Here is a 14,331-nt window from a genome sequence, read left to right as displayed (position 1 = left end):
ATGTAAGAGCTGAGAAAGACGGAAAACAGACATTCTATTTTTGACCATCCTCCTATTGGCTCTCATGCCTCCTAAAATCAAGACTGGGCCAGAATAAAGACTCTAGACTCTATTCCTGATCATTCTCATGGTGTCTATCCTGATGAGACCAAAGTCTGTTGGAAGGACCTCCAGAAAGCTAGCCTGAACATTACACTAATCTCATTTCATTTTTTGGACAGGATCACTAATCAAGGAAGGGGGAACTGCAGAAAGAGTTTATCTAGAGTTTGACCAAACTTTTCATAAAGTATCTCACGTAAAGTATTTCCCTGACAACTCTACCTCTTATTGTCTCCCTCAGCTATGAAATGGGGATACTAATAACATGTATTTCAAAGGGTTGTTTAAAGATCAAATAAGATAAATATTTGTGAAAAGGACCTAGCACAGTGACTGGAACATAGCAGATGCTATTTAAATGTGCATTCCCTTCTCTCCCCAGCACCCGGTTAAAATTTTTATCAGTGATTTGGTTAAAGTCACTCAAATTTGTAAATGACATCAAGTTGAAAGAAGGAGCTAAAACACAGAATGGCAGAGTAAGTATTCCAAAAGACCATGACAAGTAAAAACACTGGGTTAAATCTTCTAAGACGAAATTCAATAGAGATAAAAAAGTGTTGCCCTTAACATACCAAAATCTCCCACAAATCAGCTATACAAATATAAGATGCGGAGGTATGGAGTTTTCATTGACTGCAAACTTAATCAAAATTAGTAATATGATAGAAATACCAGAAAAATCTAATGTGATCTTATGTTGTATCAAGAGGGAGTCCAGCATTATGGAGTCCCAGGATACTTTGCCTTTGTCAACCCTTATCTAGACTATTGCATTCTGGGCACCAGAATCTTTCCTGAACTGGAAAGATATTAATAAGAGGGAGAGTGTTCAGGGAAAGTCACCTAAGGATAGTGAAAGACATTGAATCTATAACATCTGAAGATTGGTTGAAAAAACTGGACACATTTATTCTGGGGAAAAACACTCAGGGTGACATAACTGTATTTAAAGGGTTGACATGTAAATAGGAATCAATTCTTTTCTTTCCTGAGGGTTGGACCAGGAGCATTGGGCAGAAATTTCCAGAAGGCTAGTTTAGGCTCCATATTGGGAAAAACTTCCTAATAATTATAGCATCTCAAAGTGGAAGAGGTAGTCTAGAAAGGGGATGTTTTCCCCTTCCTTGGGAGGGCTTTAAGTAATAGAGACTGGATGACTTGTCAACTAATTAATCATAGTGGAGATTCCTTTGGTAGATGGGGCTGATGAAATTCATTTTGCCTCTCAAATCCTACTTGAGAACCAGTCTCTGTTTTGGATTCATCCTCCATCTTATTCCCTAAATAATCCTTGGATGGCTATATTGACATACTTGATGTGGGAATATATTTTTAAGAAGGCTTTGGGAAATGGCTGAAAGGAAAATGACCCCTTGCAGGAGTGCATTATCTTTTTATTTCTGTTTCTGCTATTTCCATCAAATTTTGAGGGCATGATATTTGACTATATCAGTCTTGTGAATAATAGTGGTCCTGGGTTATGACTATAGAAGAATCTACGTAGAGGTAGAGACTCTAGAGAAGTGGATTTTAGAGCTTTGATATTGTGAGCAATAAAATATTGTTGAGTAACATGCCTGAGTTAAGCTTAAATAGTTTCTGGTAGTGACCAGGCAGAACACTGCTACCTTTTAGGGGCCTGTTCCCACATAACTCACTAAAGAATTGAGACAGAAATTGGGCAAGTGTATCAAGAGATACACTTCCTGGTGGGTAATTCAGATATTACAGCCACTTGATGGATAATGATTCAAAGACTTGCAGTCATCCTCTGCCTTCCATCTTCAGGAAGATGGCACACCATTACTAGAGTGCCCCAAGTATCACATGAGAGTCAACAAAGTGTCATATGTGTAAATCTTCTTCCCAATTAACCTGTTAATTCTTAGAGAGCAAGGATTATTTCTAATATGAGATATGGCTATAACGGTAATGAGATAGTTTTAGATAAACCAAGCCAGAAGTTATATGTGTAAGTAAGTACTGTCTCCTTCAAAATTGTCATCTTGGAATACCATATGTATCCTAGTTGTTTAAAGCATTCCTACAATTTATCTGTTTGAGACTCGGTTTCCTGGTCATTAAAATGGACTAAGTAATCTCTAATGTCCTTTTCCTTTTCAGATCCAGAACCTTCAACAATTTTGTGACCATCCTTAGTATTAGCAAATATATCCTCTTGAATCAAAATTTTGGAAATGCCCAACAGTCAGTTAAAGCCAAGAAAAGTATGTGATCAAGCCAGGAAATGTTGTTTGCCTGGAATGGGAGCTGAGTTTGATTATTCATATATGCCATAAATTGGCCCAGGTGATTACCAAAAAGCATTCCAGGAATTCCCTGAGCTATGACAGCATCATTAAAATAAATATGTATAGCTTCTCAATAGAACACTTTGAATGTAACAACATTCATGTAGACAGATGAGCTCTAGGATATTAACTTAGAAAAATTGCTCTCGATGTGCTTTATGTCCTTACAGTGAGACACCCAAGATGAATAGGAGATGGCTGCTAGGAATAACCAGGGATTGGAATGTCAGTATAGTTTTCTAGCTAAGCAATCAGTATTTATTTATTTTGGCTGAGGCAGTTGGAGTTAAGTGACTTGCCCAGAGTCACACAGCTAGGAAGTGTTAAGATTTGAACTCAGGTCCTCCTGACCTCAGGGCTGGTGCTCTATCCACTGTGCCACCTAGCTGCTATTTTCTATATCCCTAGTGATTTAACACTCTTGAGGGACCTTAGCAAATCTTTATTCATTTACTTATCTTCCTGAGTTCAAATCTAGCCTCACACACTTACTACGTGTCTCTGGACAAACTACTTAACTCTGTTTGCCTTAATTTCCTCATCTGTAAAACAAGCTAGGAAAGGAAATGGCAAACCACTCCAGTATTCTTGCCAAGAAAACTCCAAATGGTGTCACAGAGTCAGACATGACTGAAAACAATTGAACAAGAACATCTTCATGGATCTCCGCATTCACCTTAATCCAGTATTTCTACCCATTTCATTTTCTGTTATCTTTGAGGGACCATCTCTCTGAATATTTCTATTCTGCTTCAGTCTGTCTCTGTACCTGAATCTTGTGTTCTTCTTGCTCAGATCCACAGAGATGAGGATTAGTTTAATCCATCCTAATATGATAAAACTGTTTGTAAACTACACCTAGCCCTTTGGAATAGACCATTGTAGGAGGAGGAGGAATAAAAAAAGGAGGAAGAATAAAGACTTGGTGGGATGGTGGAAATAATTTTAAATTTAGTATCAAAAGACAGATTAAAATCCTGATTCTGTTACTTGTTACATGTATGAGCTTGCACAAGTTGCTTTTCATCTTTTTGTGCTACAAAAATTTAGTCTGAAGGGCTCTTAGAAGCTATATATCACAACCTGTAACTGAACAAAAATTTTCTCTACAATATAGCTAAAATCAATTTTTGATTGAAGACTTCCAGTATCAAGGACTCCACTTCTTCCCAAGAAAATCATTTTTGACTAGCTATAATTATTAGAACTTTTTTCTAACATTAGTGGGTATTAAGCCTAAATCTGTGTCTTTGCAACCTCTACCCCTTTTTCTGATTTCTGTCCTGTGGGACTAAGCAGAATAAGTAACAATCATCATCCAAAGTAACAATCCTTTAAATAACTTGAAGATAGTTATCATGCAACCCTTCCCCCATGTCTTCTAAGTCTACCTTCTTCAACCAATTGTAAATTGTAAATAATACCAGTGATACATGCTGTGAAGGTATGAATTGGTGCGTCTCCCTAGCCTTTTGGGTTAATGAGTGGGGTATTTTGTACCCTAATAACTAGCAGCATGGCATACCTGCAGTGTACCTTGCAACATTAAAGCAAGGTTTTTTCATTCATATGTCATGAATTTCAGATCTTTCACTTCACTTGTTACTGGTTATTTTCCAACATCTTCTCCTCTCCCCAGCCCCTCGTTCCCACCCAAACTACCTCAGGCTCAGCAATATTCTGAGGGCTTCAAGAGTACTTTGGATCTTTAACTCCAACTCTTAGAAGAAATGGATACTGAATCCCACAGAGGGAAAGGGTATAAAACTCTTATCACTATATTTGTAGCTCAAAGCTAATTAGAGATTATTAGAACCAAGGATCATTTTTCAGATGAAGATAAAGTGATTTGCCCAGAATCTTATAGTTAAGTCAGTGGTACAGGATGGGATCATAGGACTTGGAGCCTGAAAATCATCCTATCTAATTCCCTTGCTTTGTAGATAAACCTGAGACTTCAAAACAGGAATTATTTGAACAATTGAGTAATATGGACACTACTCAAATATGGGCCCTCTGACTCCAAATCTAGAGTTCAGTATTACCTCTTCAGAAGGAGAGAAAGAATGAATACTTGTGTGTGGTCAGGATCTTGGAATGCAAGAATCTTGGGGTCTCGGCTCCTTATCTCCAAAATAAGGAGGGGTCATAATGGTCTAGATTTTATCTAAGACCCCTTTCAAGATTTAATTTCTATAATCATTCTATAGTATCTGAGGGAGGGAATGTAGAAAGGAAAAAGGGACTCAAGAAAACAGTGCCTAGGACTTAGCATTGAAGAACATTTATAATTAGAAAGGTTAGTAGGAAGAGTGCATATTGAAAAGAGCATTAAATTCGGGTTTGAATCCTGCTCTGTGACCTACTACTTAATCTCCCTTAGCCTGTTCCCTCATCCTCACATACTTCATAGTTTTGGTAGGAAGATTAAATAAAATAATGCAGGTAACATACTTTGCAAATCTTAAAAGCATTACATAAATGAGTTATTTTCAGGAAAGGTGGCACAAAAAAAAACAATAAAAGGTAGAAGAGGAAAAAACATGGGAGCTAGAAGTTGTGGTACAGAGGAGACTGTGTGATACAGTGGAAAGAATGTTGAAATTGGAGAATAAGAACTATCAACCTTATTAGCTATGTTGCCTTGGCCCAATCATTTAGTCTTCTTAGGGCTAATTTCTCATAAAATGAGGGATCTCTAACATAGTTTTTGATATCCCTTCCAGCATTAGACTTATGATTCTATGGCCAGTGTTATCGGGGAAAGGACAAAAGATGGGAGAGAAGTTTTTTGGCTATCAAATGTAGCTATGTCAAAATGTAAAGGGGTGAAAAGATGGAACAATGAAGATGATCCTTTCTGCCTCTGAATTATATGTGCCTATAGAACCAGATGTCTGACTCCCTGAGAAATACAAGGACAAAGATTTGCGAAGGACCTGGAACTGGTGTGTCACTCTGGGCCTTTGATAAAAAGGGTCTATAGGGGTCCTTGAAGTTTCAATGGTAAGGAAAACCAAGAAATGTCATAGCATGTCAGAGCCCCCAGAAAGATTGGAAAAGAGAACCTATGGATATCAGGCTTAGGTGCTTGAGAACTGGGACTTTCCCCCCCCCTTTCCCTCAAAGACTCTGAAAGGAAGAAGCTAAGTCTTTATTTTCCCTGGGAAGGCCCATTATTATTGCTTTAGGATTACTGCGAGGAGGTAAAGGTAGGTTTGTGACTGCTGATACTCAAGCAGCACTTTCCATTTCTGGAAACCCATCACTTGGGGGCCATTCTATGAGAGTCCCACTCCTCAGTGTGAGTGTGAAAGGATGCCATGTTTACCATGTCAGTTTCCACCTGTACCCCATGTGACATCATCGTCGCCCACTTCCTGCCCTATTCCACCTCCCAAGTCTGTAGGCCTGACTCCTGTATATCCCCACAAGGCAGTGCATAAATTCATATCTGAAGGAGACCGGCTCTGTTCCGGAAGGGAGGGACTGGCTTTCTCGATGTCTTTTGACGACTTCCTGTGACCAGCTCTAATGGTGTCTCAATGTGATGGCACCACCACAATACAGTTTGGGATCTCTGGACAAGTCAAGTGACCGCGTTCACTTCCCAGCACAAGGACTTGTCTATTTCCCCCGAGTTCCCTTCTCTGGAAACCATTCTATGTTGGCTTTTGTACGGCCAGCCGAACTCTTCCGATCTCGGGTGACGTCATGCAATCTTCATTATCTGAGGAAGGGTTTTTTCAAGGCCTCTGTGCAGTTTTGGGGGTGAGGGGCGGGGGAAAAGGAGGAAAAGTGCAGGATGGGGCAGAAAAGGGATACTCCTCCCTCCCCCAACTCATGCCCGGGAGAAGCTTATATGTTAGGAAGAGACGCCAAAGACTGTACAGGAGGATAGAGAAGTGGCGAACTACTTTCCTTAACCAGCCATGCTGTGGCAGAATATGGCTTATAAAATCATGCGTGTAGCCGGATTTCCTTGGTAGGCGGGATCCTCGGGGGCCTCCCGTCGGAGTTTGGGAAGCATCAGTTTGCTTTTGGGGCCGCCTGGCTGCTGTGTGGAGCTGGAGCTGCTGCTGGCGCGGGTTAGGGAAGAGCGGCAGCGCTGGCTGCGAATGCGCCTGCGCCTAGCCGGAGGGGGTGGGGCTGTCACTATTTTTTGGTGTGCGGTTTGTTTCCCAGGAGCCAGTCGATCTCCAACACTTTCTGGGGTGTCAGCTGGGCCAGAACCTGGGAAAGAAAGGAAGGCACTAGGAATCAAGCCAGGGAAAATGAAGAGGAGGGAGTGGGGCTCAGAGCCGCGAGAAATAAGCAGAAGCCCCGGAGCACATAACATGGAGTGTGTCTCACCCCCTTCTCTTTTTCTCCCATTCCCAGTTACCTGCAGGGCCCCTAGGTTTTCCATCAGCTGTTCTGTGTTGGACACCTCTAGCAGGACAGAGCTAACAGCCTCGCTACGGAGACACCAGGCTGGGATGAAAAGAAGAGGGGCAGGGGGAAGAGCGCCAAAGAGAGAGAAGAGTAAGGGCCTAGACATCCCCATCAATGGAACCTTTTCTTGGGCACCTAAACATTTTCTGATTTAGGTCATCATATGCAGTAATCCAATATTAAATTTCAGCGTACTAACAAGTGGGTTTAGGTGGAGGGAGGGGTATACCTAGCTACAAATCCTCCAGAAATCACAAGTTTGGTTCCTCTCACCCCCAAACTATATAAACTAATATAGTTGAGGGCTCAGGTGAAGAATAAGGTCCTAGCTAGCCTTAGTATTAGGAAAACTTAGATTAAAATCCTGTTTCTCAGCATCTCATGCAACTCACTACTATTAGAACTTTACAGACCAGGTGCCCATCTGCATAGGTGGAGAGTTTCCATATCAAAAGTTCCCTAAAAGAATGAAATCTAACTTAACCAAAATAGAAAGTAGATAAAGCATTTCTTGTAAGGACCAAATGAGATAATTTGGGTAAAACTATTTTTAAATCTTAAAATGGTACTTAAATTTAGCCATTATAATTACATTTCCATGTTTCTTTTCTCCCCATCCCAAACTAAATAAAATCCTCTGATTTATGATAAACTGTTTGAAGGCAAGGAAAATATCATTTTTGGTTTTTTCTCCTCTTTCAACTATGATTTTGAGAATTGCATGAGGAAAATGTCTAACACAGGCTAGTCTATTTTGGGTTATGGGTTGAGGGTTTGTAGGAAGAGAGACTCCTTTTATAGTTTTTGGTTCTGACAGCAATGTCTCTTCACCAATAGAAAGCTGAGCCACTGTGCAGCCTAGTTGATGAGCAATGGGGAGCAGATCCATGACCTTGACCTGTTGCTTCTTGCCATCTTCACTCTGTACTTTGTCCTTAAGCCACTGGTAGCTCTGGAAGAGAAAGGGAGGTAAAGAGGGGAGGAGAGAGAAGGAAGCTGAGAATAATCTTCAGATTCATCTTTTTCCTTCCCAAGTAGCTAAGGTAGCTGAAAATTCCCAAACTTTGCTCTCTTCAGGTGCCATGGAATGGAAGTTCTAAGAGTGTCTTACCTTGATGGTACCCCGGCAGGTCTCTGGGATTCTTCCTTCGTTCTTGCTAGTTATGACACCATAGGCTAAAGGGGACCAAGTCACTGATCCAACACCTGAGGGCAGCAGGAAAGATTATGGGAAAAAGGGATAGGGAAACAATGTGGACCAATTTTAATGGCTGACAGAAGGGAGGAATATAAAGAAGAGCGTATAGAATAAAGAGATAATATGTGTGGAGGAGAAGGACTAGGGAAGCTAAGGCTAGAGATGTCAGGCAGGGTAAGGAGAATAGTCTCTAACCTATCTTGTGGTAGAGCTCAGGCAGCTGTGTTTCCATCTTATCCTTCTGAAACAGGTGATACTCAGCTTGTTCACATGCAGGGGGAATCAAGTTGAATTGTCGTGCCACTGAATAGGCCTCCTAGATTAGAAGCAGGCATCAGAATACTCCAAATCTTTCAGTCCATATCTCCCCTCAACCCAAGTACATGGTAAGTATGTATTCTGTGAATTAGAAGTTGTAATGTTTTTAAGGAAATATATAATGGGAAGGTACTTGCCATGATTTCTGCAGCTCCCCAGCGAGATGTCCCCCAATATAGTGCCAGTCCCTGATTAATGACAAAAGTCATGGCCCGGACAATCTCTAGATGTGTGAGGATGATGAAATCCTGACAGTTAGATCACTGGAATTCAAGGCATTCAGTCTCCCAGATGGATAAATACTCTTCTCTACAGCCATTTCCCTCTAAAAACCTAGGTATTTCTATGTGATGTTGAAAGGTTAGTCCCAGTTTTCCCCTACCCTCCTTTCCTTTGCCCTCTTCTGAAATCCCTGATGGGGAATATGGGAAACATAGGAGCACCTTGAGGTCCCTGGGTTGGAAAATTCTGGGGTTAGTATACTAGAGCTGGGGAGGTGATCCCCGGGTTTACGGACATCTTGTAAGTTTAGCATTCTTGGGGTTATTTTCACCCTCCATAGGACTGTTGGGATCCCAGCGATTGGCGAAGACTATATCTACATATCCCAGTTGAAGCCGTTCCAAGGAGCCCCACAAGCCTGGGGGAGGGGGAAGAGAAGATAAGTGACCCAATTCTTTCAGATAATGGCCCCCTGTGTTCCAGCTCCCTAATATTCTGCCTCTTGAAGTTCAGGATGCATATTTCATCCACTCTGCTATGACACCCTTTCCTCTACCCCAGCTTCTTAATTTGCTGACCTGTATTTTCTTGATTTACCACCATTCCCCTCCCCCACAACATTCTTTAATCCCCTTCCCCACTCAACATTCCTAGTCCCTTACCCTCAATGATGTGTTTTCGGCTCAAGCCTTTTTCTGTCTCTGCCCTGTGGAAAAAATTGAGTTTACACTGAATGGTGCTAAAGATAGGTGATAAGAATTACAATTCAGTGTATCCCCATATCTCCCTATTAAGGACTCAGCTAGAGTGATAAGTATGAGGATCGTTCTTTGGAAAGAACTTCAGAGTCCAAGAATCCTTTTCACAATGATAAATCAATCAACAGGCATTTCTTAAGCACCTACTATGTGGTAGGTACTTGGGATATGGAAACAAAAATCAAATAGTCCTTTGCACTCAAGAGATTACATCTCAAAAGTCTCTGCTTGAAAATCTCAGGTGAAGGAAAATCCACTATTTCTATCATTTTTGAACAATTCTCAGTATTGAGCTTAAATTTGCATCTGTAAACTTTACCCATTGCTTCTTTTCCCCTTACTTGCAATAAAATGAATAAGGTTTTCTTCATGACAGCCTTTTCAAATATTTGGGTAGCTATCATGTCTCCACTTCAAAACGTCATCCCTAATGAAGGTTATAGGGAAAGGGGATACTCACTGTCCTCCCCAAAAGATTTTGGTAGTGATGATATAGCTGGATCTCCTTAAAAAAAAAAAAAAGGAAGTGGGGGTGGGGTCAGCAGGAATAAGGTCACTGTAACCTCCCCACCCAAATATTCTCTGCCTTGTACCCAAAATCCCAGCCTCACCTCCAACCCTTGCTCTTAAGGATATTGCCCAGTGTTCGTTCTGCCCTAGAAAAGGGGAAATAACAGGGAGCAAGGGGCTCTCTTTTCTAGTGATAGCCCCCTACGACCTCCACTACTTGTTCTAATAGAGTACGAAGAACACTTATTATTCCCTAGGTCCTATATTACATTGAAAAGAACAAAGAACTTGTTCTAGGGAGTTGTAGCTCTGTAGTCTGGTAGGAACAAAAATATAGCATTTTTTTTTTTTTATTTGCCCTAACCCATTCTTCCATTTCCTTTGCAGTATTCTTTGACCATCTCATTTTGAATGCCTTTCAACTTTAGAATAATATACAACTCATATTTGCATGGCACTTTAAAAGTGTACAATTTCCCTCCCCAGAACAGCCCTATAAAGTAGGTAGTGCAAGTATTATTCCTATTTTTCAAACAAGGAAACAGATTTGGTGGTTAAATGCTTTGACTAGGGTCATGCAGCTAAGTAAGCATCTTACTTAATAGGTTTGAATCCTAGCTCCTCCTTTGTCTTCTATCTTTATAATCATTTAGAAATACACTGTCTTGTAACATTCCTTTTATTGCGGGCATTTACAGTTTATACATCTTGTTAACTAAATTTTTAATCTCCAATGGGATTGTAAACTTTTCGAGGGCAGGGATATATATATATATCAACCAACTATGTGAGGCCAACAAGGAGGCACCATGGGGGTATATATATATATATATAGTTGAAGCCCCCATGGTGCCTCCTTGTTGGCCTCACATAGTTGGTACTCAATAAATACACATTTTTATTTTACTTTGCCTACATTTTTGTTTGTTCACACTTAATATTTAAAGAGAAAATACTTTTGGGGTTTCAACATCCATATTTTGGAATCCCTTCAATGACCCAACATGATAGGAGAAGAACAAGTTTACTGGAGCCAGAGATTACCTGAAGCAAAGATGAGACACCTGCTTTTCCTCTCCATTCCCAACCTTCCCCTCACTAATTTAACTCATGCCCTTCCCCTTTTCCCTGGTTCATACTTTCCTGCTGCATACACCTCAGCTGTGTCAAACAGATTTACTCCATGCTCATATGCCACAGTCATCAGATTCTCTGCTATCTAGGAATGAGTATGTTGGGGTAGAGTTAAGACTATTTACCTTTCCATTGGTTTTCTCACCTTTCTTAACCCTCCAAATCCCAACAGACTTTAAGTGTTATGGGTCTTCAAATATAATACCATTATTCCATACCTGCCCCCCCTCATATCTTTTCCACCTTTCCCTTTTCCCAACTTCCCCCCACCTTGTTTCTCAATTCCCTTATAATCTCTTCTCTACCCACCCTTCCACAATCCACCTATTTCCCCATCTATTTCTCTCACTTTTCTCCCTCTATTCTCTATAACCCTCCCAGTATTCCCAACTATCTTTTGGTGTCAGAAATATTTATACCTCATCTGAGATCTGAGACCCAAATGTGACCCAGGTACCTGCAGAAAGAAAATCCAGGGACATGGGGCTGTGAGAGACAAGGCATCTGAAAATCTTTACCCTTGCAGCCTCCTCATTCTTTCATTTCTCATTAGACTCACCAAGGCCAAGACAGGATACTCGAAGACCAGACTTTCCCAAATTCCTGTTGGATAAAAGAGGATCCAAAAGAAGGATTTTCACCTTCAGTTCCCCTTGAAGATCTAAATAATAAGCTTTCTGGCTCTTTACCTCCCTGAATGTGTTTCTCCACCCCATATCCTATTCCCCCATTTCAAAACCTCAGGCAAATTCTACTCTGAGGGAAACACAGTGATATCAGTGTAGACTGTTGACAATCAAATATTTGTTGAATGAATGAATTGATCTTCCTTTGGCGCCTGCTGTGCAATTTCTATTTTCTCTGCTTTCGGTAAAATCTGCTACCTGATTTCTCTTGACTCATGTTTCTCTTCACAGTCATATTCATGGTTTTCCCTGTATAGCATGTGATCAGTATTAGTTTGTGAGAGTATTTTAGATTGGGGAAGGCTGAAAGGACTGTTAATGTGGAGGGGGAGAGGTAACAATAGGGCCCAGGGAGGGTGAGCTTTCTCCAGAAAATTAATCAGCAAATTGAGGTTTTGGTTGGTGAAAAATAAAGACCCCTGGGATCTTCCCCTAAATGCTTGTGAAAGGTGGATATAAAGTTGATAAATGATTAATCCCCTTCAATCCCTTAGGCAGATAGTTGTCTATCAGAAGGAATCTTTATTAAATCATCAAGATCGGTATAGCAAAGGGAACAAGAAACAAGGAAGCCAAGCCCTTCTTCTCATGGTTCTCCACCTCCCTATTCCTATTGGCTAATGAAACTCCTTTCGAAATCCATTTGAACCTCCTCCCCCTCCCACCAAAGTTTCAGTTATTTAACTCGCAGAGAATGAGAAAGGATAGGAGTGGGGGGCAGAATGTGGTGAGATATCTGATTCCTTGGGTGACCAAACCCTATCAGATTAATAACCTCACCCCCATCCCAGAATAGGATACAATCCTTTTTGCAATATCAGAACATTGCTATTTACCAAGAAATCCATCTATTTTTTCTGCAGTGGAAGGGGGGGAGAGGGAAAGAGCTCTATGTTCTATGGGCTGGGGTTGTGGACTCCTAGCAGTATCTTATATACAGTATCAATTCCTCCTCACTACTCCTTCCAAAACCCCTTTTGCTTTGCCCATAGTTTTGCATATCCCCTTGATATCTTGGGGACCCAAAATTTTTTCCCCTTGATTGGGATAATTTCATCTGGCTGAAAAAAAAGTAGAGTCAGGAGGGTGGGAACTGTTGGTCAAAACCATTATTGCTTTAATGATAATAGGGAATTTAGAGAGCCTGCTAATTCTAGAGATGCAGGGGTTGGACCGCAATTAGGGAGGGTGGGGGGAGAGGTAGAGAACAGACCTAGAAAAGAAGACCTAGAATAGCATGAGGAAATCTTAAAAACCCTCTCAGCCCAATCTCAGGACACTTTTTTTTTTTTTTTTGAGGTACTTGTGCCTTAGGGGTGAAAAGGAAGATACAAGAAGATACACAGTGAATCTTAACAACTTACTCTGATTCTCAAAAGAATGAGGAGGTGGAGAAGGAGAACAACAGATAAGCCAAGGAGAGGGAATGTGAAAAAGAGATGGAGACAGAGATGTAAGTAAGGAACTGGAATGTTGTTGATGAAATTTGAGGAGTCTAGAATAATGGAATGTAGGACGCTTGGGAGGCATGAGATGGTGGGGTCGCTGAAGCGAAGGGAGGTGGAGGCAGGGGCAGGGATATGGCTAAAAAGGGGCTATTCTGGCCCTCTCCTTCAGTACCTGTACTTCATGCTGGTGCCTCGGCCGGTGCTCTCTCGTAGGGGCCCCGAGTGGGTCACAGCTGCAGGACCCAGGGGTCGTGCGACTGGCACAGTCCGGGCCTTGGGGCCGTTTCCCCCTCCCCCTGAAGGATTTCCGTGACTGCTGGTCACTCCACTGCCGTTCCCTCCCCCAGGGACAGGTCGGGGTCCACACAGACGGTCCTCACTGCTCCTGCTGCGGAGGTTTTGCTCAGTGCAAGCGATGGACACCTGCATTCCGGCTCAGGAAAGAAGGAAAACGGAATCCTCGAGAAATCGGGGTGATTTCAAGGGGAAGAGGGCAGAAAGGAAGGAGTAGGAACGAGGGGGTAGAGAGGCTTGGGGCTAGCAGGGTTAGGGGCAAACCAAAGGAGGCGAAGGTCGTCTAGATTCAGTTTTCTGCGAAGACTAGGGGACGAGGTGAGGAAGCCAAGCGGACCGGAGACGGAGGATTGACTGGAGCAGACCCAAGAAGGGGAACATGGGGGGCAGGATGAGAACAGAAGGGCCCAGGAGTCAGGTTGGTAGAAGCAGATCCCGAGGACCGAGAGACAAGTGGGGATGCGTCTAGAAGTGGGGAGAATTGTTTTGGGGTGCCGGACAACTGGCACAGGAGCTAGAGGAGGGACTGGGGGTTCCTAGTCCCTAAGAAGATCCTCAGAGGACAAGGAACTCCAAGGAGGGAAGTGGAGTGGTGTAGCTGCAGCAGCCCAAACCGCAATCCGAGGGGGGGTTTGCATCCAGCCTGCAGCTGCTTAGGTCATCTGCATATCCCCCACCCCTCATCTGCATAGCTTTATCTCCACCTCCCCAGTCTGCACACAAGCTCCGCCTCCCCAGTCTACAGACAGGAGGCAGTAGAAGACTAATCTGCATGACCCTGCCTCCTCAGTGGAGAAGAGAAAAAGGAGACTCCGTCCTTCTTCCTCTGGAGGACAGCCGCCACCCATCCAAGACCTGTATTTATTACTAGCTCCGGAACTTCCACATCTCCCCTCCAGTCTCACAAAACAC

General features: G+C 42.2%; 1 protein-coding gene across 5 annotated transcripts; it reads right to left on the bottom strand.

Annotated features, from left to right (window-relative positions):
* Positions 1–989: 989 nt before the first annotated feature.
* Positions 990–14,269, bottom strand: KCNAB3 (potassium voltage-gated channel subfamily A regulatory beta subunit 3). 5 transcript variants are annotated; one of them, XM_051995761.1, is made up of 14 exons: positions 13,298–14,269; positions 11,551–11,594; positions 11,411–11,448; positions 10,997–11,076; positions 9,959–10,003; positions 9,808–9,852; positions 9,252–9,295; positions 8,921–9,007; positions 8,505–8,590; positions 8,245–8,365; positions 7,963–8,057; positions 7,683–7,803; positions 6,802–6,890; positions 990–6,650 (listed from the first exon to the last, which is right to left on the bottom strand). In XM_051995761.1, exons 1-14 carry the CDS (start codon positions 13,552–13,554, stop codon positions 6,573–6,575), a joined length of 1,230 nt encoding a protein of 409 aa, XP_051851721.1. In that variant the 5' UTR covers positions 13,555–14,269; the 3' UTR covers positions 990–6,572. The 5 variants fall into 5 exon arrangements, with proteins under 5 accessions (XP_051851721.1, XP_051851722.1, XP_051851719.1 ...); XM_051995762.1 differs by lacking the exon at positions 8,921–9,007; XM_051995759.1 differs by lacking the exons at positions 990–6,650; positions 6,802–6,890 and having other exon boundaries at positions 7,385–7,803.
* Positions 14,270–14,331: the final 62 nt, after the last annotated feature.

The sequence above is a fragment of the Antechinus flavipes genome, chromosome 4 (genome assembly GCF_016432865.1).
Source record: "Antechinus flavipes isolate AdamAnt ecotype Samford, QLD, Australia chromosome 4, AdamAnt_v2, whole genome shotgun sequence".
NCBI lineage: Eukaryota > Metazoa > Chordata > Mammalia > Dasyuromorphia > Dasyuridae > Antechinus > Antechinus flavipes.
The sequence above is the reverse complement of the archived record's forward strand: the minus strand, read 5'-3'. Positions and strand labels throughout refer to the sequence as shown.

Coding starts and splice junctions, on each gene's coding strand:
- KCNAB3 (XM_051995759.1), bottom strand. CDS start 13,554: ATGCAGGTGTCCATCGCTTGCACTGAGCAAAACCTCCGCAGCAGGAGC. Junction 11,449..11,550: donor AGTATCCTGTCTTGGCCTTG/GTGAGTCTAATG, acceptor TTCTTTCTGCAG/GTACCTGGGTCACATTTGGG. Junction 9,296..9,807: donor AAAATCTTTTGGGGAGGACA/GTGAGTATCCCC, acceptor TTTTTTCCACAG/GGCAGAGACAGAAAAAGGCT.